We start from the raw sequence: 26400 nt of genomic DNA on the forward strand, positions 1-26400 counted from the left end.
CTCTCTCTCTTCCTCTATCTGTCTTTCTCTCTGTGTTTGTTGCTCTCAAATAAATAAATAATTAATTAAAAAAAAAAAAAGGTAGGGTCTTGCTCTATCTCAGGCTGACCTGGAATTCACTCTCTAGTCTCAGGCTGGTCTTGAACTCACAGTGATCCTCCTACCTCTGCCTCCCAAGTACGGGGATTAAAAGCATGAGCCACTATGTCCAGCTATGGTTGTCGCTTATTTTTTTCTTTTAAAAATTTTATTTACTTGAGAGAATGAGAGAAAGAGGCGGGGGGGGGGGGAATGGGTGCACAAGGGCCTCCAGCCCCTGCAAATGGACTCCAGATTCATGTGCCACCTTGTGCATCTGGCTTATGTGGGTCCTGGGGAATCGAGCAGAGGTCCTTTGGCTTTGCAGGCAAATGCCTTAACTGCTGAGCCATTTCTCCAGCCCTGGTTGTCGCTTTTGATAAGTGCTCTCTTCTCTTGCTGATGGGTTCATCACATGAAGCACATAATATAATAATACATTCCAAGCCTAGGAATTCTGTTTCTTCTGTTCTTCTCTTTTACTGGAATTAATATAGTGCTGCAAGATTTTCAGATCAACAGAAGGTGAGCCTTAATCCAGCTTGCCAGACAGGAGGGGAACATTGAAACACATTCAGAAGCAGCTGTATTATTTTTCACCAAATGACTCAAAACTGCTTAAAATGATGAGCCTTGTATAAGCTATTCAATGGACCTCACTAGATGAAGAGGCAAGAAAATAGTAAATGAAGACAGGTTACCAAATGAATTATTAAAACCTAATAAAATGATCAAAATATAATAGTTAGAAAAATAAAAATAATCTAAAAGTAGGTACAGCAAGTCCTTTTTATTTTTCTATAAGGTGATTTACTGGAAATACAAAAGGAGTCAGCATTATGTTTCTTTTATGGATATTCAGAAAACATGATTATCCACCTAGTACAAAATAATCTTTCTTTAAGACTGTTCACTTTAGAAACCAAACTAGAAAAACAAGATGAAAATGACACCTTGGAAAATGATATAAATGAAAATAAAGTTAAACCTTTCTATTAAAATTAGCCAGGTATAGTGGCATACGGCTTTAATCCCAGCATTGGCGAGGCAGAGGTAGGAGGATCACCATGAATTTGAGGCCACCCTGCGACTAGTAAATTTAAGGTCAAATGGGCTAGAGTGAGACCCTACCTTGAACCCCCCCCAATCTATTAATATCATTGTTAGTAACAGTATAAATGTATATCAGAAGACAACCTGATACATAAAAGTCCACATTTATATCATGAAGCAATAATAGATGTTTAAAGTACATAATATTACAAAAGGATTTAGCATACAGTATAGGCAGTCATTTTTCCTTAGTCTAGTTAACAGACTCTAAATGTATAAAATGTTAGTATCTCTTTGAGACAGTGATCCAAACTTCTTCTCTTGAAGATGTGACCAGTTCATACTTTGTTTCAAAACTTTGTCCCTCCACAGAAAGTAGGTGCAGTCTCTTGACCAATACACTTAGAAGTACCGTGGTCACAATGTATGCAAACCTAGTCAGGACAAAAGTAGACTAGTTATTACAGATTAAAAACAACATATTGAGGGCTGGAGAGATGGCTCAGCAGTTAAAGGAGCTTTCTTTTGTTTGTTTTTCGAGATAGGGTTTCACTCTAACTCAGGCTGACTTGGAATTCACTATGTAGTCTCAGGCTGGCTTTGAACTCACAGCTATCCTTCTACCTCTGCCTCCCGAGTGCTGGGACTAAAGGTGTGCACCATCATGCCTGGCTAAAGGAGCTTTCTTCTTCTTATTATTATTCTTCTTTGGCTTTTTCAGATAGGGTCCCACTCTAACCCAGGCTGACCTGGAATTCATTCTGTGTTGACAGGGGTCCTCAAACTCATGATGATCCTCCTAACTCTGCCTCCTGTGTGCTGGGATTAGAGGCGTGCATCACCATGCCCATCTAAAGGAGCTTTACTGCAAAGCTTAATGGCCTGGGTTCAACTCCCAGGCACCCAGATAAAGCCAGATGCACAAAGTGGAACACATATCTGGAATCTGCATCTGCAGTGGAAAGAGGCCCTGGCATGCCCATAGTCACTCTGTCTCTCTCAAATAAATATAGGGCTGGAGATACAGCTTAGCAGTTAAAGCATTTGCCTGTAAAGCCAAAGGACCTAGGTTCGATTCCCCTGCACCCACATAAGCCATACGCACAATGGGGTGCATCCATTTGGTGTTTGTTTACAGTGGCTAGAGGTCCTGGTGTGCCCATTCTCTCTCCATCTATTTATCTTCTCTCTCTCTCCCTCTCTCTTTTGTTTGCAAATAAAATAAAATATATGCATAGACATCATACGCTAATCATACAGACTGTTCACGTTCATTAACAGGAATCACTAAAACCCTGAACAGAGGAACTGGCATGGTTTCCTTTCACATTATTTTCTCTGTCATTCACCTCAACTCTGGGCACTCCCGTGTGCCTGAAAAGCCAAGCAGGGAGAATGCTTGCATCACTGCTGCATCATCAAAGCGATCTGGATCAAACCTGAAAAGAAAACTTGGGGTTAATCATAATGTTGGCACTGAAAGAACACTGGCTTTGACAGTTTAAAAACTAGTAAAATGCAAAATGCTATCACATTACACTTTATTGTGCTTACAAACTGTTGGACATATACACACATAGTCTGCTGTTTCTTCTTCTTATATATTTATTTACATATTTATGAGAGAAAGAGAGAGAGAATGGGCACGCCAGGGCCTCTAGTCACTGCAAACGAACTTCAGATGCATGCACTACCATATGCATTTGGCTTTTGTGGGTTCTGAGTTGAAATTGGGTCCTTAGGTTTCACAGATAAACAACTTATCAGCTAAGCCATCTCTCCAGTCCTCCTGCTGTTTTAAAATAATTATTTCTGAACAACAGATGCAAAATTCATCTCTTAGATCAAGCAAGCAACAAGACCATAATGCAGACTTATATCACTTATAAAACACAAGGGTAAATTAAGCCTATCTTCTATAAGATTAACTGAACACCAGGTGAGGTATTCTGCATCACTTCTTTGATTAAAATTTGTCTTAAAATTAGGGAATCTAGTCTTAAAGCTAAATTGATTAATTATACCAAACTCAGATTTATTAGCAACTAAGAAAGGCAGTTTTTGGTTTTAGACCGACCCTACAAAAAATGCTACCAGAGAAATGGATCTATTAAAAAGAAAACAAACCTGGGCGTGGTGGCACATGCCTTTAATCTCAGCACTTGGGAGGCAGAGGTAGGAGGATTGTCGTGAGTTCAAGGCCACCTGAGACTATATAGTGAATTCTAGGTCAGCCTGAGCTACAGTGAGACCCTACCTCCAAAAACCAAAACAAAAAAGCAAGGGCTGGGGAGATGCTTAGTGGTTAAGACAAAGCCAAAGGATCCATATTCAATTCCCCAGGTCCCACATAAGCCAGATACACAAGGTGGCACATGCATCTGGAGTTTGTTTACAATGGCTGGAGACCCTAGCACACCTAATCTTTCTCTCCCTATCTCTCAAATAAATAAAAATATTTTTTAAATCCCAAATATCCTACCAGCCAGGGAACATAAAAGTTCTTTCAAAAACAATGTTTTTAAGCAAGGTAACTCTGAGAAAGAAGTGAGAACAGGAACACACGACAATGGGCTTGGTAGACCCCACCTGCTGTTCGGGCACCTCTGGAGACAGAGGTATTTAGAGGTCACTGAACACATTAAGAGGGACATGAGCTTCGCATGGCAGTGAACACCTTTAATACCAACACTCAGGAAGGATCATCATGAGAATGGGGCCACCCTGAGACTACATAGTGAATTCCAGGTCTGCCTGGACTAGAGTGAGATCCTACCTCAAAAAAAAAAAAAAAAAGTGATGTGATGAATTTATTAAAATAACAGTACTTGTGATATGTACAAAGTCATATCCTTTACATTTATTTAACTTACAGAAGGTTTTAGGTGTCAAGATAAAAATGTGTTATGTAGTTTTTTTCACAATTTATGCACAAGTTAACAATGCTGAAACCAATAATGGTGACATGTTTTGCAGATTGGAATTCTGTCTTTATCACAGTGCTGGGGCAGCCTGACCCTCTCAAAGCAGTTTTCCATTTGTAAAACAAAGATTCATCTCGCTAGGCTGTTGTGAGAATGCAATGGGATCAGGGAAGAAAAATGTTTGGCATACCACCTGGCTGTTAGTGCTGTTCCCTTACACATGTGGTCCTAAGGTCGTGCCCTCTAGCACTTTCCTAAATGCTTTACATGTATTATCACTACTTGCCCATATCTTTGAGGTAGGGATCATTATTCTTTTTTCATTTTAGAAAGAGTGACAGAGAGAATTGGTGTACCAGGGCCTCAGCCACTGCAATCGAATTCCAGATGTTAGTACCCCTAGTGAGCATGTGTGACCTTGCACTTGCCTCACCTTTGTGCATCTGGCTAATGTGGGATCTGGAGAGTCAAGCTGTGTCCTTAGGCTTCGCAGGCATGCACCTTAACTGTTAAGCCATCTTTACAGACCCCACCCCCCTTTTATGAGGTGAAGTCTCACTCTAGACTAGGAGTATGTAGACTATGTAGTCAAAGGGTGGCCTGGAACTCACAGCAATCCTTTCACCTCTGTCTCCCAAGGGCTGGGATTAAAGGCTTGTGCCACCACACCTGGGTCAGGAATTATTATTCTGACTAAGGGCTTAAAGAAGTCGGCTTCCTCCATGGAGAACAACAGTGTGATGATCAAGTAAGCCAATACTGAAGCCCAAATACCTAGGTTTAAAGATCATTTTTATTCCTTTCCCCATCCTTCCTTTCCTTCCAGTTGAGGCAGGGCCTCCTTGTACAACCCTTGCTAACCTGGAACTAGCTCTGTACCCCAGGCTAGCTTCACAATCCCCTTTCAAATTCTTCCTAACTTCTGAGATTATAGAATACATTAATATCACTATTTCTTATTTCACTTGTTTTGATAGATGGGTAAAAATCCTAGTCTTGGACATTTCCTCCAAAAATATGAAATCCTATGCTCAACAAACAGTTGTACAATGTCCATTGCTTCTTAATTCATTTAAATAAAACATCAGAAATAACCCAAATGTCCTGTAGGTTAATGGTTGAACAAATTCTGGTACATTAATTGAAGAGAACATTACTTAGCCATGAAAAAGGCATGCAACTACTTTGGCATCCAACTTAGAGAAAAGTCACTCTCATCCCTCCATCCATCTTCTTTTTGTTTTTGATTTTTCAAGGTAAGGTCTCACACTAGCTCAGGCCAACCTAGAATTCACTATGTAGTCTCAGAGTGGCCTCAAACTCATGGTGATCCTCTTACTTCTGCCTCCTGAGTGCTGGGATTAAAGTCATGTGCCACCATGCCCAGTTCCCCTCCATCCTTTTTTTTTTTTTTTTTTTTTTTTTAGAGGTAGAGTCTCACTCTAGCCCAGACTGACCTGGAATTCACTATGTAATCTCAGGGTGGCCTTGAACTCACAGTGATCCACCTACCTCTGTCTCCCAAATGCTGGGATTAAAGGTGTGCACTGCCACGCCCGGCTTCCCCTCCATCCTCTTTTATGTGACAATTTCATTGAACTATAATCTATTGTCTCTAATGGGGTCTGAGTTTTATGTATCTTTCTGTTGGGGTGAATTGTCTCTCAGGTACTAACTAAATCTTTGGACTTTGCATCTGAGATCATTGCTTCTCCTTAGACATAACACTATGAGCTACAACTCCAAATTTGGTACCTAAAAATGATTTTCCACACTTTAGCAACTATTCTCTTTTTGTAGAGGGGATAGGGTTTGTGACAGAATCTTGCCATGTAGCCTCTGTTAATCTGCCTGCCTCCACCTCCCAAGTACGGGATTACAGTCATGCACCATCATGCTTGGCTGTGTCTGTTCCTTTTAATATTTTCAATTTGTAAATTGTACTCTTAGAGTATTTTGAAAATAACAATATCAGACGTTCTAATGAGGTTTCTGTTTCTCTCTCCCTCTTCCTCTTTCTATGGTACAAGGGATGGAATTCAGTACCTTGCAATTCTAGGCAAGTGCTCACTGAATAACACATAAGATTTATTTTTCATATTACACTTAAAGCTTATCTAATAAAAATCTTGGGGGCTGAAGAGATGGCTTAGCAGTTAAGGTGCTTGCCTGTGAAGCTTAAGCACCTAGGTTCGATTCTCCAGGTCCCACATAAGCCAGATGCACATGGTGGCATATGCATCTGGAGTTTGTTTGCAGTGGTTAGAAGCCCTGGTGTGCCCATTCTCTCTCTTTCTGTCTCCCTCTCTCCATCTCTAATAAATAAATAAATGAAAATAAAATTCTAAAGAAAAAAAAAAACTTGGGCTTGGGTGTGGTGTTACACACCTTTGAGGAGGATCTCTCTGAGTTCGAGGCCTGCCTGAGACTACAAAGTGAATTTCAGGTCAGCCTGGGCTAATGCAAAACTACCTCAAAAAATAAAAAATAAAAAATTCCCCTTGGGGCTGAGGCAATATGGCTCAGCAGCTAAAGGTGCTTACTTGTGTGTGTTTTTTCTTCTTCTTCTTTCTTTCTTTTTTCCAAGGTAGGGTCTTGCTGTAACCCAGGCTGACCTAGAATTCACTACGTAGTCTTGGGTTGGTCTTAAATTCACAATGATTCTTGACCTCCAGAGTGCTGGGATTAAAGGCATGCATCACCACACCCAGCAAAAGTGCTTACTTGTACAACCTTCCATCTTCAACTCAATTCCCCAGCACCCACATAAAGCCAGACACAAAGTGAGGAATGAGTCTGTGATTCGCAATGTGCCTACAGCAATAGGAGGTAGATCTGGAAGAATCCAAAGCTTTCAGGTCAGAGACCTTGTATCAAAGAAGGTGGGACACAGGCATCTCAAGGTTGTCCTCTGACCACTACATGTGCACCACGGCCTGTGTGTGCCCCTCCAAATAAAAGTCAATAAACCTTTAATTTTTTCTTTTCTTGGGATGAAGAGATGGCTCAGTGAGTAAAAGCATTAGCTTGTAAAGCCTGTTGGCCTGCGTTCAGTTCTCCTGTACTAACAAAGTGGCACATAGGTCTGGAGTGCATTTGAAGTGGCAGGAAACGCTGCCACTTCAAAACTCTCTCTGCCTCTCTCCCTCGCAAATAAATAAAAATTTAAATTTTTTTCCTTTAATATCACTCCAGTGTTAAGAACTCACTTGACCGGAGCCCGTATGTCACCATCTTTACATCAGAGAAGGAGGTTATCAACTATAACCACATCAGTAGTTCTGCTCCATGTCTTTACACTGTCTTACCCCGACGGAACTCAACGTCTAGAACCCCGTGCAGGGCACCGAGTCCACTTTACTCCACGTCCCTCTAAGAAGCAGGCCACAGCTTGTTCTTCAGCTCTGCTCTGTCACATCCACACACATGACACACACAACCAACACCCATTTCCCAATTCTAGGAAAGACCTGAATAGCTGGCAAGAGACTAGCAGAAAGGCAAAAAGAAATTACAAAAACAACACCCTTTTAACAACAAAAGAATCCCAGAAGTCCTATTAAAATTAAAGGATGATTACAGTGGCTACTGGCACGTCCATTCTCTCATTGTCTCTCTCTCTGCTTGCACTTAAATAAAAGATTAAGAAGATCTCAGGATAAAAGTGACAATAAAAAAATCATAACAGAAGCTGGAGAGATGGCTTAGCTGTTAAGATGCTTGCCCGCGAAGCCTACAAACTCAGGTTTCTTATCCCTAGTACTCAAGTCAACTAGATGCACATGGTGGGGCATGTGTCTGGAGTTTGTCTGCAGTGGCTAGAGGCCCTCTCATACCCATTTTGTTTTTTTCTCTCTCTAATAAATAAATATATATATAAAATAAAAATACAATATATTAAAAAAATAGATACAGTGGTACATGCCAGTAAACCCCACATTTGGGAGGCTTAGGTGAGAAGATCACAAGTTCAAAGGCAGCCTGGGCTTCAAAGCAATACCTTGTTTCAAAAAAGCCAGGTGTGGCGCTTTAGTTCCAGCATTCAGGAGGCTGAGGTAGGAGGATACTTATGAGTTCAAGGACAGCCTGGGGATACGGAGCAAGTTCCAGGTCAGCCTGGGCTATAGTGGAACCCTGCCTTGAGAGAGAGAGAGACAGAGACAGAGAGAGAGAGAGAGAGAGAGAGAGAGAGAGAGAGAGAGAGAGAGAGGCTGTCATGGAAGAGAAAAAGCAGTGAGTAGAACATAGAAAGAAAGATGGCAGAGTGGCTTTTTTTCTGATATATTATTGACACATACTGAATTTTCTCCTCAAAGCTTAGAAAGGTAATACAAATGTGGAAATACAAAGTCAGCAATCACAAGACGGTAGCAGCCATCTCATACTTGTGTGGGGATGGCCAAGTGTTCGGATCCTGAAGTACCACACCGAGGGCATAAAGGATGAGGGTCTGGAAGAGAAGAAAATCAGTCTAGTTAGTCAAGCCTAACCAAAAAAAAAAAAAAAAAAAAAAAGATTCTCAGAAAAAATCAGTTCATCCTAAAGCTCTTTTTAAAACATAGATAATGAGAATGCAATAAAAATGTAAAATAGGGCTGAAGAAATGGCTTAGCAGTTCAGGTACTTGCCCACAAAGCCTAAGGATTAAGGTTTGATTTCCCAGAACACATGTAAACCAGATGCATGTGATGGCACACACGTCTGGAGCTTGTTTGCAGTGGCTGGAGGCCCTGGTGCGCCCATTCTCTCCCTCTCTCTCTCCCTCCCTCCCTCTTTCTGTTTGTTGCTCTCAAATAAATAAAGTAAAAAGAAAATCCAAGTATATAACTGACAGCTGAGTAATATACAAAAGGCAAACTTACAAGAAAGATGAGTGAAATTCAAAGAGATAATTTTTCAAAGAAATACAAATTTCTGTATGTTGCTATTTGTATAAAATTCACTTAATTTCTCCAGTGATCAGAGAAAAGCAACTTGATAATGAGATAAATTTTCATATAAGATTCACAAAATATATAGATTTATAAATCTAAAGTGGTTAGGATTTAGGGAAAAGGAATCCCTGGTTTTTTTTGTTTTGTTTTTGTTTTTGTTTTTGTTTTTGTTTTTCAAGGTAGGTTCTCACTCTAGCCCAGGTTGACCTGGAACTCACTATGTAGTCTCAGAGTGGCCTCGAACTCATGGCGATTCTCCTACCTCTGCCTCCCACGTGCTGGGATTAAAGGGTGCGCCACCACACTCGGCTTTTTTGTTGTTGTTGTTCTTTTTGCTTGTGTGTAATGTGTGGAGCAGGCACATGTATGTGCCCTTGCAGTGCCCCATATTCTTGCCTACACTGGCCAGAGTGGAAAGTCAGATGACTCTCTCCCCAACTTTTCTGCCCTTTCTTTTTATTATTATTGTAGTATTATTTATTTATTTATTTTTTGGTTTTTCAAGGTAGGGTCTTACTCTAGCTCAGGTTGACCTGGAATTCACTATGTAGTCTGAAGGTGGCCTCAAACTCATGACAATCCTCCTACCTCTGCCTCCCAAGTGCTGGGATTAAAGGTGTGTGCCACCATGCCCAGCTGTTTTTTTTTATTTTGAGAGAGAGAGAGAATGGGTACACCAAGGCCTTTCAGCTGCTGTGAATGAACTCCAGATACGTGTGCCCCCTTGTGTGCATATGCGATATTGCACACTTGTGTCACTGTGTATGGCTATGTGGGACCTGGACATTTTAACATGAGTTTTTAGGCTTCGCAGGCAAGTGCTATTAACCACTAAGCCATCTCTCCAGCCCCTAGGCAGGTTATGAACTCACAGGGGGGCTTTTGCCTCAACTTTCTGAGTGCTGGGATAATAGACATGCTTCACCATGCCAAGCCTAAAAATTCCATTTCTAAGATACTAACCAAAACCTATCTATCTGTGCAATTTACAATAATAAAAAATTGTTACTCTAAATATCCATTAGTAGGAACTGCCCTGTTTATGGTATACAAACTAGTATGACATGTACATAAAAAAGTACATCATGTTTCCATTACAAACAATGAAGTGGTCTGGGGAGTTCAATGAGTGGTCAGTGAGTAAAGTGCTTGCCTTACAAGCATGAAGACCTGAGCTTCACCATCAGGACTCATGTAACAATGGCCAGCACTGGGGAGTCAGAGACAGGCAGATCCCTGGACTCAAAGGCCAGTCTAATTGGTGAGTGGCAGGTCAATGAGAGACCCTGTTTAAATAAAGGTGGAAGACATTTCTAAGGATATCTGAGGTGGTTTTCTGTACCACACACACACACACACACACAAAAAAAAAAAAAAGGGGGGGGGGCTGATGAAATGTCTGAGTGGGTAAGGGCACTTGTAACACAAGCATAAGGTCCTGAGAGCATGTAAATTCGATTTTCCAGCACCTACGTAAACATCTGGGTGTCGCCATGTATGCCTGTTACCCCAGTCTGTGGAGAGTGGAGATTGAAGAATTGCTGGGGCTCACATGCAGCTACAAGAGAAAGTCCTTCTCAAGGAAGTAGGCAGACGAGCAATAAAGAAGGACATCCATCCATTCTATGTTGTCTTGTACCCCATGAGTGCACAGGGCACACATGCCTATACACATGCATGCATACAGCAAACACACACACAAATGCAAAAAAAAAAAAAAATGTTGGGTCTATATCAACTGCTGGTTTCATCAACAGCCATAAAAAAGAAAAGAAAAATAAAAGAAAATAAAGGCAGTCAGGTGTGGTGGTGCACGACTTTAATCCCAGCACTTGGGAGGCAGAGGTAGGAGATCACCAGGAGTTCCCGGCCACTCTGAGACTAACAGTTAATTCCAGGTCAGCCTGGGCCAGAGTGAGACCCTACCTTGGAAAACAAACAAACAAACAAACAAAAATCCAACAAAGGGCTGGAGACATGGCTCAGCAGTTAAGGCATTTGACTGGAAAGCCTAAGGACCTGAGTTTAATTCCCCAGTATGCACATAAAGCCAGATGCACAAGGTGACACATGTGTCTGGAGTTCATTTGTAGTAGCTAGAGGCCCTGGCCCACACATTCTTTTTCTTTGTGTCCTTCTCTCCCTGCCTCTTTCTCTCACTCTTTCAAATGAATAAATAAAGTAAAATTTAAAATAAAAACAATGTTTTGAGCTGTGTGTGTGGTACACATCTTTCATCCCAGCTCTTGGTAGGATGATTACTGAGAGTTCAAGGATACTCTGAGGTACATAATGAATTCCAGGTCAGCCTCGGCTAGAGCAAGAGTGAGACCCAACATCAAAAAAACAAAAAACATAAACAAACAAAACATAATGTTTTAATGTGGTGGCTCATATTTTCAATCCCAGCACACACGGGAGGCAGAGGTAGGAGAACTGCTGTGAGTTCGAGCCCAGCCTAAGACTACAAAGTAAATTCCAGGTCAGCCTGGGCTAGAGCTAGACTCTACCTCAAAAAATAAAAATAAATAAATAAATAAAATCTACACAGCATATAAAAATATAAACTAAACTGTTAACAATAGTACATGCAGACAAAACATACTTCAATTATGTGAACTTTGAAGTAAATCCACATTATTCCATAATTAAAGTGATTGTGTGTTTGATTTAACCATGGGTGGCACTTACTAGGCAATTTAAACAATAAAAATTTGAAATACCAAAGTTGTTCAAAATAAACCAAATGAGTTAAGTATACCAAGTATTTCCTACCTCTCTAGGAATAACAAATTGGTCAATTCTTCCTTCAGCATCTTGAAGTTGGGCAGAGACTGGAGTCAGTTTGGCAGTCCGAACGGTTTCACAAAGCACTTGCCGACAATATCTGTTTTTTAACAATTTAAACAGATGCTGTTGAAGTCAAAACCACATGACCATCCAAGCAGATGCAAGAAAAGTATATGACCAAATTCAACACGTCTATATGATGAAGCTGAATGAATTAGTATAGAAGGAACATGTCCCAACAGAAAACTATTTTGGTGGGGGGATTAAACTCAGGGTTTAAAAACTTTGCACGCCTACAGGTTGTGAAAGGGTTGGTTTGGGATTGGTTCCAGGTACCCGTGCCTTTTTTTTTTTTTTTTTTTTTTTTGGTTTTTCAAGGTAGGGTCTCACTCTAGCCTGGGCTGACCCGTGCTTTTAAGATGGCCCATTTGATTGCAGCGTGTGGCCACAGGGCTCCAGCCACAATCTGGAGAATGGATTGGAGAGAAGCAAGTTGCAGGCTTTCTATCATAGTTTTGCTGTCTGGAATTTCACATTAATGAGATGCTCAGCAGTGTTGCGTGTGTCACTTCCTTCACTGAGCATAATGAGATCTGCCTGTGTTGCACGTGTCGATGAGCTCCTCTCATGAATGAGTCGTATTCCATGGTACAGCAACACCACAACTTGCTAATCTACTTACTGGTTTGAATATCTGAATTGCTTCTATTGGAGATTTTTTTTTAAATTTTTTTGATTCTTCAAGGTAGGGTCTCGCTCTAGCCCAGGCTGACCTGGAATTCACTATGTAGTCTCAGGCTGGCTTGACTCCCACATAAAGGACCCACATAAGCACAAGGGGGCACATGTATCTGGAGTTTGTTTGCTAGAGACCCTGGTGTGCCCATTCTCTCTATCTGCTTCTCTCTCTTTCTCTCTCAAATAAATAAATAAGAAAAAAATTTAAAATATTTAAACAAGTTTCCTAGTACTACTCCAGGTTTAAAGAAAACAGATTAAAAATCCAAAGATTCTTGGGTCTCCACTCCTGTGGGTTTGGGGTTACAAGTATGTGGCTACTCCCTGCTTTTTTACATGGGATCTGGAGATTTGAACTGGGGCAGTCTCAGGCCCTCTTAGGTCATCATGCTTGTGCAAGAAGCACATTTAACCACTGCACCATCTGTTCAATCCAGACAAATACATTTGTTTTTTTTGGGGGGGAAAGGGGTTGATTTTTTGAGGTAGGGTTTTGTTCTACCCCAGACTGACCTGGCATTAACTATGTAGTCTCAGGGTGGCCTCGAACTCTCAGTGATCCTCCTACCTCAGGCTCAGGAGTGCCGGGATTAAAGGCATGTACCACCACGCCTAATTTATATGTAAATATTTTAAATCCTATAAATATGTACCTTTTGTACTTTTTTTGGGGGGGGGTTTCAGAGGTAGGGTCCCACTTTAGCTCAGGCTGACCTGTAATTCACTCTATAGTCTCAGGCTGGCCTTGAACTCAGTGATCCTCCTACCTCTGCCTCCCCAGTGTTGGGATTAAAGGTGTGAGCCACCACACCTGGCTCTTTTTTTTGGTTTTTCGAAGTAGGGTCTCACTCTAGCACAGGCTGACCTGGAATTCACTATGTAGTCTCAGGGTGGACTTGAACTCACGGTGATCCTCCTACCTCTGCCTCCCAAGTGCTGGGATTAAAGGTGTGCACCACAATGCCCAGCCCGTTTTGTATATTTTAACATTAGTTTTAAGTTAGAGCAACTAGCTCAAATTTGCCTTTTAATGGTCTCTTCCTTTTCCTGTGTTCTTACCTGAGCTGTTCAATTTTCTCTGAGGTAATAGGACCCTTCCCCAGAACACGATCTAACTCTTGGTATAGCTTCTTCTGAACTTCTTCAGAGGTCGTTAGAAAACAGATTGCCCAGGTACACACTAAGTGGAGAATTATGTTAGCAACAACAAAAATAGCTAGTTCCTGTTTGTGGTATAGAGACAGAAAAATACCAATAGCTTGGCTTCTTTTTGTCCCTATAGAAATGATACATGCATGTTACCAAGAGATTAAAGCAAACTTCTTCACAGGATTTGTATGTCTTTGAAAAGAACATGAATACATACAGCAGGTTGCCAAAGCAGGCTGTATGATTGTTCTTAAAACTGCCACCTAAATTGGGCATGGTGGTGCATGCCTTTAATCCCAGCACTGAGGAGGCAGAGAGAGGATGACTGTCATGAGTTTGAAGCCACCCTGAGACTACATAATGAATCCCAGGTTAGCCTGAGCTATAGCAAGACCCTACCTTGAAAAACCAAAAAACTAAAAATTAAATAAAAAAAAAAAACCTGGTATCTAGCTCACAGCACTCAATGCACTTGACCACCATACCAGACTATATACAGGTTTACGTGACAATCAATTTCCTATCAAGGGGAGGAATCCTGAGGGCTGAGGTTATGGACATGCGCCACTGTGCTCAGGCTGATTTCAGATTAGCTACAGGCTTTAGAAAAATAAATAAAGAAATAAAAAATTGAGAGATGGTTTCATGTAGCCCAAGCTGGTCACAAACTCCATATATAGCAGAGATGACCTTGAACTCCTGATCCTCCACATCCAGAGTCATGGTATTACTCATGAGACACCACGACCAATTTATGCAGTGCTGGAATTCAAGCCCAGGACATTGTTCATGGTAGGCAAGCACTCTACCAAATGAGCTATATCACCAGCCCAAGATGTTGAGGTTTTTTGTTTGTCTGCTTTTCTTTTTTGAGGTAGGGTCTTGCTCTAGCTCAGGCTGGCCTGGAATTCACTATGTAGTCTCAGGGTGGCCTCAAACTCACAGCAATCCTCCTACCTCTGCCTCCTGAGTGCTGGGATTAAAGGCATGCACCACCACGCCCAGCTAATATATCATTTCATATATAAATGTTTACATAGAATTTGTACCATATCAAAAAATACTCAATCTAGATCACAGACATAAACATAAAACCATATGCTATAAACTTAGAGCTTGGTGAACATAAGTTAAAGAGATCTTTTCTTATTGTATCCATAAAATGAAATAATAAATTATGTGTCATGAAAATTTAAAACTTTACATCTGAAAGGACATCAAGTATGTCAAAAGGAAAATGACATACAAGACAAAATATGTGCAAAACATTTTTTCAGATAGAGGACTTTTATCTAAAATAAACAGTTTTCAATGATTGAGATGGGGAGGTAATATAATGGAGAATGGAATTTCAAAGGGGAAAGTATGTGTGTGGGGGGAGGGAATTACCATGGGATTTTTTTTTTTATAATCATGGAAAATGCTAACAAAATTTTAAAAAATAAAATAAAATAAACAGTTTTGATAGTGTAGATGGTGTCTGGGGTGCACTCAGTAGCATACTGCTTGCCTAGCATGCTCAAGAACCTTTGTAATACATTTGTAACACAAGTAAGTTTTTAAAAATAGTTGAAGGCTGGAGAGATGGCTTAGCAGTTAAGGCACTTGCCTGTGAAGCCTAAGGACCCAGGTCCAATTCTCCAGGTCCCATGTAAGCCAGATGCACATGGTAGCTTATGTGTCTGGAGTTTGTTTGCAGTGGCTAGAGGCCTTGGCATGCCCATTCTCACTTTTTCTCTCTGTCCCTCTCTGTCTCTAATAAATAAATAAAAATAAATCATAAAAACTTTTTTAAAAAGGGTAGGAGGTGGAAGAGCACATTGTTCACTTGAAAAGGTGTCAATAGTACTTCACTTCAGAAGCACTAACTAGAATTCACAATCTATAAAATGTGTCAAGAAATTTATGACAATTTTTAGAGGTGGCATTGGACATTTTGAGGGAAAAAAATGTGCCTGTATGAATCAAGCTTTTAAAACAAGAATAAAAAGCAGTGTAATGGGCTGGAGAGATTTCTCAGTGGTTAAGGTACTTGCCTGCAAAGCCTAAAGACCTCAGTTCGATTCCCTAGTACCCAATGAGCTAGATGCACAAAGTGGCACATGTATCTAGAGTCTGCAGTGGCTAGAGGCCCTGGCATGCCCATTCTCTCTATATATCTGCCTCTTTCTCTCTTAAAGAAATAATTTCTGTTTTGAAAAGCAGTAAGGGCAATTGTGAAGAGATCTTGCAGTGTTTCCTTTCTTTTACTACAATTTTACTCTTGTATAGTTCATAATCCATCTGAAAAAGAAATCAATCTGTACTTACACTTTGCAGTTATTATGCAACCAGCTAGAGAAAATATCATACTGTCCTCTAGGATCTACAAAACAAAACCAAGTTCAGAATGTAGGAGATATAAGGTGACCTGCACTAGGCCCTAAAATAACCTAGAATATAACATTAGTATTACCAAAAGGAGAATCAAAGTCTATTATTTCGTTACTTTGTCTTTACCTTCCCCCTTCTGTATAATGTGAGAACTTAAACACTACAGTGTCTTTTTTTAAAAAGTCTTTATTCATTTGCAAGCAGAGAGAGAGAGAAGAGAAAAGAAAAGAGAGAGGGTGCACGTGAGAAGGGGAGGCAGAAAGAGACAAAGGGTGCTCCAGGGCCTCCAGTTGCTGCAAACAAACTCCAGATATATGTGCCACTTTGTGCATCTGGCTTACATGGGTATCCAGGTCATTAGGCTTCTCAGGCAAGCAGCTTAACCACTTAGCAATCTCTCCAGCCTTACAGTGTCTTTTTTTTTTTTTGTTTGTTTGTTTTATTTTTGTTTTTTGAGGTGGGGTCTCATTCTAGCCCAGGCTGACCTGGAATTCACTATGTAGTCTCAGGGTGGCCTTGAATTCACGTCGATCCTCCTGCCTCTGCCTCCTGAGTGCTGGGATTAAAGACGTGTGCTACCCCGCCTGGCCTACAGTGTCTTTTTGATGTAACTGACATTTATTTGTCAGGATTCTTCCTAGCTCATGTTATACTTCAATGAACAAACCATTTCATCCTAGTTTTTTCTGGCTTGGCCTTCACAGAACAGTGGGGAACTATCAGCCACTATCATTGGAACTTGAGTCAATTTCTGCACTCACACACACCCAGAACCCTAATTCTGGCTATCAGAAATTACATATCCCAAGTGGAGCAAAAGATTGCTGTAACGAGCTGTTGAGGCAATGGAGCCTTGTCTCTTGGCTGATAACTCCATGAGCACATGAGTGTGCTGGAGGTACCAGACCACTGTGGGCAAGCCCAGGTGCCACCCCGGTCAGGCATGCGAGCAGAGAGGCGGAGTCCAGAAAAGCGCACACAGATTCTCCTTTTTATGATCATAGTTTTCGTTCAGTATTTGCTTACTTAAATTTTAAATGATATCCAGCTGCTTCAAAGAGCTAAATAGCAGGTGAGTAAGGACTTGTGCTACTTAGATGGTGATAACAGCCACCAGATTCTAGCAGAGCGTCTCGATTAAGGAAAAGCACACTCTGTACTCAAGTGTTTTTTTAAATTTCATAAACACTGAATAGCCTCATCACCTGTTGATCATGAAGCTTTTCCTGGACTAAGGAGTCAATGAAGGTGTGCTGACTGAAGTTCTTTCCTTTTCGCTCTTTTATGATTTTCTTCAGGCTAGATTCCAACTGCAGAAGGGCTTAGAGAAGAAAATTTGGGGGGAAAACACATTAGAATACAAGCATTTGTAGAGATTAAACTTTCTAAAATTAATCCTGCAAGTATTTTCATGTACAGAGTAAAACTTTTGAAGAGTTACCAACAATAAAAAAGGAAAATTTTAAACTTACTCTACTTTCTCTTTCTTCTCTTGTTAAATTTAAGAAACATAAAAAGCGTATAAGACTGGGCATGGTGGCGCACACCTTTAATCCCAGTTCTCAGGAGGCAGAGGTAGGAAGAGTGCCGTGAGTTCAAGACCAACCTGAGACTATATAGTGAACTCTAGGTCAGCCTGAGATCGAGTAAAACCCTACCTCGAAAAGGGGGAGGAAGTGCATAAAAAGCTGGGTATGGTGGCACATGCCTTTAATCCCAGCACTTGAGAGGCAGAAATAAGAGGATCCCATGAGTTTGAGGTCGCCCTGAGACTACATAGTGAATTCCAGGTCAGCTTGGGCTAGTGCAAAATCTTACCTTGCAAAGCCAAAAAGAAAAAAAAAAAAAAAAAAGAATAAAGCACATAAGTACAGCTTAAGTAATAATACAGCAAACAACTATATCATCTCCCCTCACCAGGTACAAGTGCATGAGACTCTTAATATCATCCACTTTCCTCTCCTCTCAATTCTGTCTAACCACACTGCTTCTCAGATCAGATACAGCTCACTCAGAGACAAAAATAGATATGAAATCATCTGAAAAGTATATTTTGAAGCCTAGAAGTTATAAATAACATGCCATGTTACCACTTTCCTGCTTGTTCATTCCCAAGTCTCATCATTTTAAATCTTTCTAGGCTCTCTTAAATTTGTTTATGACAGAATATCCAAGAACAGGGCTTAGGTTTTGTTTAGTTCTGTTTTTTGGTGGGGGGAAGGGTGTTATTTATTTTGTTCTCGGGAGGAGGTAGGGTCTTGTTCTAGGCCAGGGTGATCTGGAAGATCTGGAATTCACTCTGTAGTCTCAGGCTGGCCTCAAACCCACAGCAATCCTCTTACTTCCACCTTTCAAGTGCTGGGATTAAAGGTGTGCACCACCATGCCCAGACCTAGTTCTGGTTTGTTTTTTTTTTGATTTTTAAATTTCTAATTTTTTGAGGCAAGCCCAAAGCCTTTTTTTTTATGAAAGAGAGAGAGAGAGCAAGAGAGAGAGAGAGGGAGGAAGAGAGAAGGAGAGAGGCGCACAGAAAATTGGCATGCCAGGGTCTCCAGCCACTGTAATCAAATTTCAGACACATGTGCTTCCTTGTGCACATGAGCAACCTTGCGAGCTTGCATCACTTTGTGCATCTGGCTTATGTGGGAGCTGGAGAGTCAAACAGGGGTCCTTAGGCTTTGCAGGCCAGCTCCTGCTAAGCCATCTCTCCAGCCCTAATTTTCTATTTTTTAAGATGGGGTCTCCTTATGCACCCTAGGTTTATCTATGCTACCTTAGTGATCTCTACTGTCAATTTTTTATTTTACTTTTTATTTATAGTCAGCATCTCTTTCCTTCAAACTACAGACTTATATCAGCGTAACATATATAACAAACTAAACTCTTGATCATCCCAGCAAATCCTGGAGTTTCCCATAGTTTTCCCCATCTCTTAACTTTTTCCTCGTCTTATTTACTGTGGTGGTTTGATTCAGGTGTCCCCCATAAACTTAGGTGTTCTGAATGCTAGGTTCCCAGCTGATGGATATTTGGGAATTAATGCCTCCTGGAGGGAGTGTATTGTTGGGGGCGGGCTTATGGGCTTTATAGCCAGTTTCCCCACGCCAGTGTTTGGTACACCCTCCTGTTGCTGTGTTCCACCTTACGTTGGCCAGGGGGTGATGTCCACCCTCTGCTCATGCCATCGTTTTTCCCTGCCATCGTGGAGCTTCCCCTCGAGCCTGTAAGCCAAAATAAATCTCTTTTTCCCAGAAGCTGCTCTTGGTTGGGTGATTTCTAACAGCAATGCGAACTAGACTGCAACAGTAAAGTGGTACCGAGGAGTGGGATTGCTGCTAGACACCTGACTGTGTGGCTTCGGCCTTTTGAAGCTGATTTTCAAGAGGAATGTGGAAGGAGTTGAAACCTTGGCCTAAGAGATGCCTTGCAGTGCTGTAAGTACAGCTTGATGGTCTATCCTGGTCAGAGCTGAAAGACCTGAAGGCAGTAAGAACTATGGACTGTGAGGTCTGGCTTATGAGGGTGAGAAAGAGCTGTGCCTGGACTGGGCTAGCAGTTTGTGTGAGAAGCTTGCTCTTGTGCCCATGTCCTGAGAAGTTGTGCAGGGTTGCTTAGCGTAGAAATGAACTGGTGTGTGCAGAGGGATATGGCACAGAAAGAAAAATCTTTGGGTGAACTACTGCCCGTTCAGCTGCAACTGAGAGATTACAACTTTTGAGACTGGGCTAGCTGACCTGCGCTGGGGCAACAAAAAGAATGTAGACTCTTTAGAAGGGGCCTCAGTGCTCAAGGAGTGTCCTGTTCTTCAAAGTCTGCTTTATTCCCCCCCTGGATTAACAAATTGGCACCCTACCTGGTATCGTGGAGTATAAAATGCTGGAAAGAGGGTTATTGAGTTTGCAACACGGTCTTGTGTTTTGGAAATGGCCATGGGCAGTGTGAAGCAGGTTTGCTGGTTGCCTGCATAGAGACCCCATGGGGCCATGAGGATGAACCGTGGCTTGCAGTGGAGACCCAGTGGAGATGCCGGGACCATGAGATGGCTGCCGAGGAGCTGCCGGCCCCGATGAAGTTTCCCAGGACTGTGAGTAGCCTAGCTGGAGGGGCGGAATTGGAATGCCAGAGACTTGTTGCTGGTTAGAATTATCGGACTTGAAGATTTGTCACTGGTTTGAGTTGCTGGACTTGAAGCTACAGAGTTTGATGTTTGCCCTGGTTGTTTTAAATCTTGTATTGGTTAAATGTTTCTTTGCTATGCCCAATGCCATCTATTGCAGTGTGAATATTTATTCTGTGCCATTCTGGGTTTTTTGAGGTTATATTTTGGTATTATGGCTCAGTTAAAAGATTTTGAACTATGGGGATGTATGAACATCATTGAGATTGATAAAAACTATGGGGACTTTTAAAGTCAGACTGAAAGCATTGTATTTTACATCATGTATGGATATCAGTTTATGGGGGCCAGGGGCGGAATGTGGTGGTTTGATTCAGGTGTCCCCCATAAACTTAGGTGTTGTGAATGCTAGGTTCCCAGCTGATGGATATTTGGGAATTAAGGCCTCCTGGAGGGAGTGTATTGTTGGGGGGTGGGCTTAAGGGCTTTATAGCCAGTTTCCCCATGCCAGTGTTTGGCACACCCTCCTGTTGCTGTGTTCCACCTTATGTTGGCCAGGGGGTGATGTCCACCCTCTGCTCATGCCATCGTTTTTCCCTGCCATCGTGGAGCTTCCCCTCGAGCCTGTAAGCCAAAATAAATCTCTTTTTCCCAGAAGCTGCTCTTGGTATCTATGCTACCTTAGTGATCTCTACTGTCAATTTTTTATTTTACTTTTTATTTATAGTCAGCATCTCTTTCCTTCAAACTACAGACTTATATCAGCGTAACATATATAACAAACTAAACTCTTGATCATCCCAGCAAATCCTGGAGTTTCCCATAGTTTTCCCCATCTCTTAACTTTTTCCTCGTCTTATTTACTAATAATTTTTCTTGGGGGGGGGTGTTGAAATAAGGTCTCATTCTAGCCCAGGCTGACCTGGAATTCACTATGGAGTCTCAGGATAGCCTCAAACTCGTGGCGATCCTCCTACCTCTGCCCCATGAGTGCTAGGATTAAAGGCATGTGCCACCACACCCAGCTTACTAATAATTTTCTAGTTATTCTAGACTAAATTCCTGTTTTCCACTCTCACAGTCCACATTTACTCATTATCTAATGTTAGTTGTTCTATCTTCAAAATACAGAACAGTTTTCACTCCTTATTTGCTACTGTTATTTTTCTGTTGGTTCCACCTGTTAAACATCACATTATCTCTTGCTTGCTTCACTACAGTAACTCCCTCATCACTCCTCCTTGTCACTCACAGGGGCCAATGACTACATAACAATTCAGCTCAGATCATAACTCTGCTCAAAGCCACCTACCAGCTTCCTAACTCACAGCAGTGACCTAGCCCTACACTTGGCTATATGCTATCCAAACTCTGCACGTCTCTCCAATCTTTCTGACCTCACGGTCTGCTCTTGAAAGACGACTTAGTGGTTAACGGCGCTTGCCTGCAAAGCCAAAGGATCCAGGTTTGATTCCCCAGTACCCACATAAAGCCAGATGCACAAGGTTGCACATGCATCTGGAGTTTGTTTGCAGTGGCTAATGGCCCTGATGCACCCATTTCTCTACCTGCCTTTTTTTTCTCTTTCTTTCAGAATAAACAAAAAACTAAAAAAGAAATTTACTTTACTCTAGCCGTACTAACCTTGAATACAATAGGAAGGGTCACACCTTAAAGACATGGAATATTGTTTCATACATCCAGGTATCAACACAATCAGCATAATTGGTTTCCCCATCTCTTATAATTGGGACTGGGGATGCAAAGCGCTTGCCTAGTACACACAAAGCCCCAGGTTCCATCCCCAGCACCACATACACAGAGCATGGAGGCATATACCTATAATCCCATACTTCGGAGGCAGAAGCAGGAGGATCAAGAGCTCAAGGTCAGCTGGGCGTGGTGGTGCACGCTTTTAATCCCAGCATTTAGGAGACAGAGGTTTCTGGGAATTTAAGGCAACCCTGAGACTATATAATGAATTCCAGGTCAGCCTGGACTAGAGTGAAACACTACCTTAAAAAAACAAAAACAAGGGCTGGAGAGATGGCTTAGCGGTTAAGCGCTTGCCTGTGAAGCCTAAGGACCTCGGTTCGAGGCTCGGTTCCCCAGGTCCCACGTTAGCCAGATGCACAAGGGGCGCACGCGTCTGGAGTTCGTTTGCAGAGGCTGGAAGCCCTGGCGCGCCCATTCTCTCTCTCTCCCTCTATCTGTCTTTCTCTCTGTGTCTGTCGCTCTCAAATAAATAAATAAATAATGAACAACAACAAAAAAATTAAAAACAAAAACAAAAACAAAACAAACAAAAAAAGAGTTCAAGGTCATCTTTGAGTACATCTTGATTTAGGAGCCTGCCTGGAATACATGAGACCCTGTCACAAAAGAAACTCCATTTGAAGCCAGACATAGTGGCAAGTGGATGAGGCAAGATTGCCATGACTTTGAGGCCAGTCCGGGTTACATGGTAAATCCTAGACCAGCCTGAGCTAGGGAGATGACTCAATGAATCAAGCACTTGCTGTGTAAGCACGAGTACCTGAGTGTGATTCCACGTAAAGCTGGTGCACAAGTGCCTGTTATCCCAGTGCACCTATGGTGAGACGGGAGGCAGAGACGGGAGAAGTCCCTGTTAGCAAACACAGCTGTGAACAGCGAGAGACCCTACCTCAAAACAAGGTTTTTTTTGCTTGTTTGTTTTTTAATGAGAGGCATAGAGGCAAATAGAGGAGACAGAATGGATGCAGCAAGACTTCTAGCCACTGCAAATGAACACCAGACACCGTGTCACCATGGCTTTACATGGGTACTTGGTAACTGAACCTGGGTCCTTAGACTTTGTAGGCAAGTACCTTAACCACTGAGAAATCTCTCTAGCCCCAAGGTTGTTTTCTGACCTGCACATGCATATCCGTATACACACACATGAACACACATGCACATACCAACATAAATACTATTTAAAATATCCTAGCTTGCTGAGTCCTGTCATAATAAAGTTGCAAGCTCTCTATGCTAACACCCCCTTTCAATTTTTTTTTCTCTATAGCAGTTTTCACCTTTTTTTTTTAATTTTTATTAACATTTTCCATGATTATAAAATATATCCCATGGTAATTCCCTCCCTCCCCACCCCCACACTTTCCCATTTGAAATTCCATTCTCCATCATATTACCTCCCCAAGTTTTCACCTTTTAACACTGTTACTCCTTTAGATCACTGGCTGTCTCTTCCAACTAGAATGTGGGCCACAGGGATAAGAAGTTGTGTTTATTCGCTGACCTCTCCCCAGCACTTAAATATGCACTTACTTACAAAGCCTGCCAGATCTGGTTTGATTCCCAAAAACCCATGTAAAGCTGGACACAGAGTGGCCATATGTTTTGTTTGCAATAGCAAGAGACTCAGGTGCACATACACACACAAATACATGTATACATCAAACATATACACATACATGAAAAAATATACAAGGATGTCTGGAGAGATGGCTCAGTGGTTAAGTGTGCTTCTTGTACAAGAGGACTTGAGAGGTCTGAGACTGCCTGAGTTCAAATCTCCAGATCCTACTCAAAACAGCGTGGCATGGCCACATGAACCTCTAATCCCAGTCTCATAGTGGAGCAGACACCCAAGAATTGCTGTTGAGTTGGAGGCCAGCCTGGGCTACAGTGACATCCTACCTCCAAAAAAAAAAAAAAAAAATCCAAAAAGTAAATAAAACTTTTAAAAAATAGTGTTGTAAATATGGCTCAGTGGTTAAGATGCTTGCCTACAAAGCCTAACAACCAGGGTTCAATTCTCCAGTACCCATGTAAAGCCAGATGAACAAGGTGACATATGCATCTCGAGCTTGTAGTGGCTGGAGGCCCTGGCATACTCATTCTCTGTCTCTCTTCTAACAAATAAATAAATGAATAAATAAATAATAATAATTATTATTATTTGGTTTTTCAAGGTACAGTTTCACTCTAGCCCAGGCTGACCTGGAATTCACTATGTAGTATCAGGTCAGCCTTGAACTCACCACCATGCCTAGCTAAATAAATATTTTAAGAAAGGAAAAATAAGCAGAACAAAACAGGAAAAAATTTGAAGGGAAACTATATTAAACTAAAAATACTATTTTTATGCATATTTTATGAAATTATAACCAATGCCAGACAATTCTGAAAATATTTTACTCAATTATGTAATGACAAGATTTTTTTTTTGGTTTTTCGAGGTAGGGTCTCTGGTCCAGGCTGACCTGGAATTAACTCTGTCATCTCAGGGTGGCCTTGAACTCACAGTGATCCTCCTACCTCTGCCTCCCGAGTGCTGGGATTAAAGGCGTGCACCACCATGCCCGGCAAGATTTTTTTATATTGCTACATATTTAATAAATATCTGTATAACATTTAACAATGTTCATATTATTTTCTTAGCAAGTTTTGGCTTCCTACTTGTAGAATGAGTACTACCCATAATAATGGATACGGTGACCGCTCAGTGGTAGAGCACAGGTCTGGCAGGCCCTGCAAAATTAATTAAGGGAGGTCAAACTTACCATCTTCATACTGTTTTTTCCGAGTCATACTTTTATCAAGTGACCCATCTAGAAAACCTTTTCCAATCTCAGACCAAACCTTAAAATAGGAAAACATGTATTATGTAGGGCATAGACTTTCTAAACAATCAGAGCACAATAAGCTGTGAAGTAAAGAACTCCTTTCTTGCCACCAATCCTGATCATTTAAGCTCTTCCTAGTAAGGAGGTTGAATAATCATTTTCTCTATTGTTTTTGAGAATAGTGTACAATTATTTTTTTTTAATTTTTATTAGCATTTTCCATGATTATTAAAAAAAATCCCATGGTAATTCCCTCCCCCCCCCACTTTCCCCTTTGAACTTCCATTCTCCATCATATTACCTACCCATCACAAACAATTATTTTTAAATGATTTCAGTCAAGGCACTTTAAAACTAATTACAATTAGAAAGTGAAAAATTTATCGCTGAAAGAAGTACAAAGCTGGGGAGTTGGATCAGTGGGTGAAGTGCTTACTGTGCAAACATAAGGACCCGAGTTCAAATCCCCAGAACAATTCTAAAAGCTGGCTGTGGCAGTGCACACCTAAAACTCCACTGATGTGGAGGTAGAAACAGGAGACTCTGGATCTTGTTTGCTACCTTGTCTACTGCACTGATCAATTCTAGGTTCAATGAGAGACCCTGTCTCAAAAAATAAGGTAAAAGGCTGGAGTGATGGCTTAAAGCACTCGCCTGCAAAGCCTAAGGACCCAGGTTTGATTTCCCAGTACCTATGTAAACCAGATGTCCAAGATGGCACATGCACCTGGAGTTTGTTTGCAGTGGCTAGAGGCCCAGGTGTGCCCATTCTCTCTCTCTCAATAAATAAAAAAAATTATCTTTAAAAAAGACAGCACTTGGGAGGCAGAGGTAGGAAGATCAACATGAGTTCAAGGCCACCCTGAGACTACATAGTGAATTCCAGTTCAGCCTGAGCTAGAGTGAAACCCTACCTCGAAAAAAAGAGAGAAATTGAGAAAGGCACCAAGCATCAACCTCTAGCCTCCACATGAGTGTGCACATGCACATGTGTACCTGTGCATGCATGCACACGCACACTCACACCACACACACTAGAGAATACAAATGGAGAAGTAAAAGGACTTGGCAGCAGAGTGAGTCCTCAGTAAGATGATAAATAAACCCACAGGTAATTACCAATTTTTATTTCACTGGAGATACTGATAAACATTGGCTGAAGCTCAGAAAAGGCTAAAAATTAGTGTCAGATTCTGAGACAATAAGCAACAAAATAGGCTTCTAGTCTTTCAAAACTGGCTCCTTAGCCACAAGGGGGAAAACAACATATACTTCATGACAACTAAAAAGGGCTGGGGAAGGCTGGGGAGATGGCTTAGCAGTTAAGCACTTGCCTATGAAGCCTAAGGACCCTGGTTCGAGGCTCGATTCCCCAGGACCCATGTAAGTCAGATGCACAAGGTGATGCATGCATCTGGAATTCATTTGCAGTGCCTGGAGACCCTGGTGCATCCATTCTCTCTCTCTCTTTCTATACATCTTTCTCTCTGTGTCTATCACTCTCAAATAAATAAAAAAAAATAAACAAAAAAAGGGGGGCTGGGGAGATGGCTCAATGGTTGGTACTTGTTTGCAAAGCCTGATGGCCCAGGTTCAATTCCCCAGTGCCCATGTGAAGCCAGAAGTACAAAGTG

At 41.5% G+C, this 26400-nt stretch overlaps 1 protein-coding gene across 7 annotated transcripts in view; it reads right to left on the reverse strand.

Annotated features, from left to right (window-relative positions):
* Positions 1–849: 849 nt before the first annotated feature.
* The window catches only part of LOC101611957 (cytochrome P450 20A1), a 58215-nt gene continuing 32664 nt past the window's right edge, over positions 850–26400 (reverse strand). For all 7 annotated transcript variants that reach the window (XM_045148146.1, XM_045148148.1, XM_045148153.1 and 4 more), the window contains 8 exons: positions 24704–24782; positions 17245–17360; positions 15977–16031; positions 13577–13697; positions 11765–11876; positions 8441–8505; positions 2481–2570; positions 850–1565 (listed from right to left, as the gene is read on the reverse strand). In XM_045148146.1, the coding sequence (XP_045004081.1) occupies positions 1415–1565; positions 2481–2570; positions 8441–8505; positions 11765–11876; positions 13577–13697; positions 15977–16031; positions 17245–17360; positions 24704–24782 (789 nt within the window). In that variant the 3' untranslated portion in view covers positions 850–1414. The remainder of the gene's footprint in view (positions 1566–2480; positions 2571–8440; positions 8506–11764; positions 11877–13576; positions 13698–15976; positions 16032–17244; positions 17361–24703; positions 24783–26400) is intronic.

The sequence above is a fragment of the Jaculus jaculus genome, chromosome 4, assembly GCF_020740685.1.
Source record: "Jaculus jaculus isolate mJacJac1 chromosome 4, mJacJac1.mat.Y.cur, whole genome shotgun sequence".
In the NCBI taxonomy this organism is placed as follows: domain Eukaryota; kingdom Metazoa; phylum Chordata; class Mammalia; order Rodentia; family Dipodidae; genus Jaculus; species Jaculus jaculus.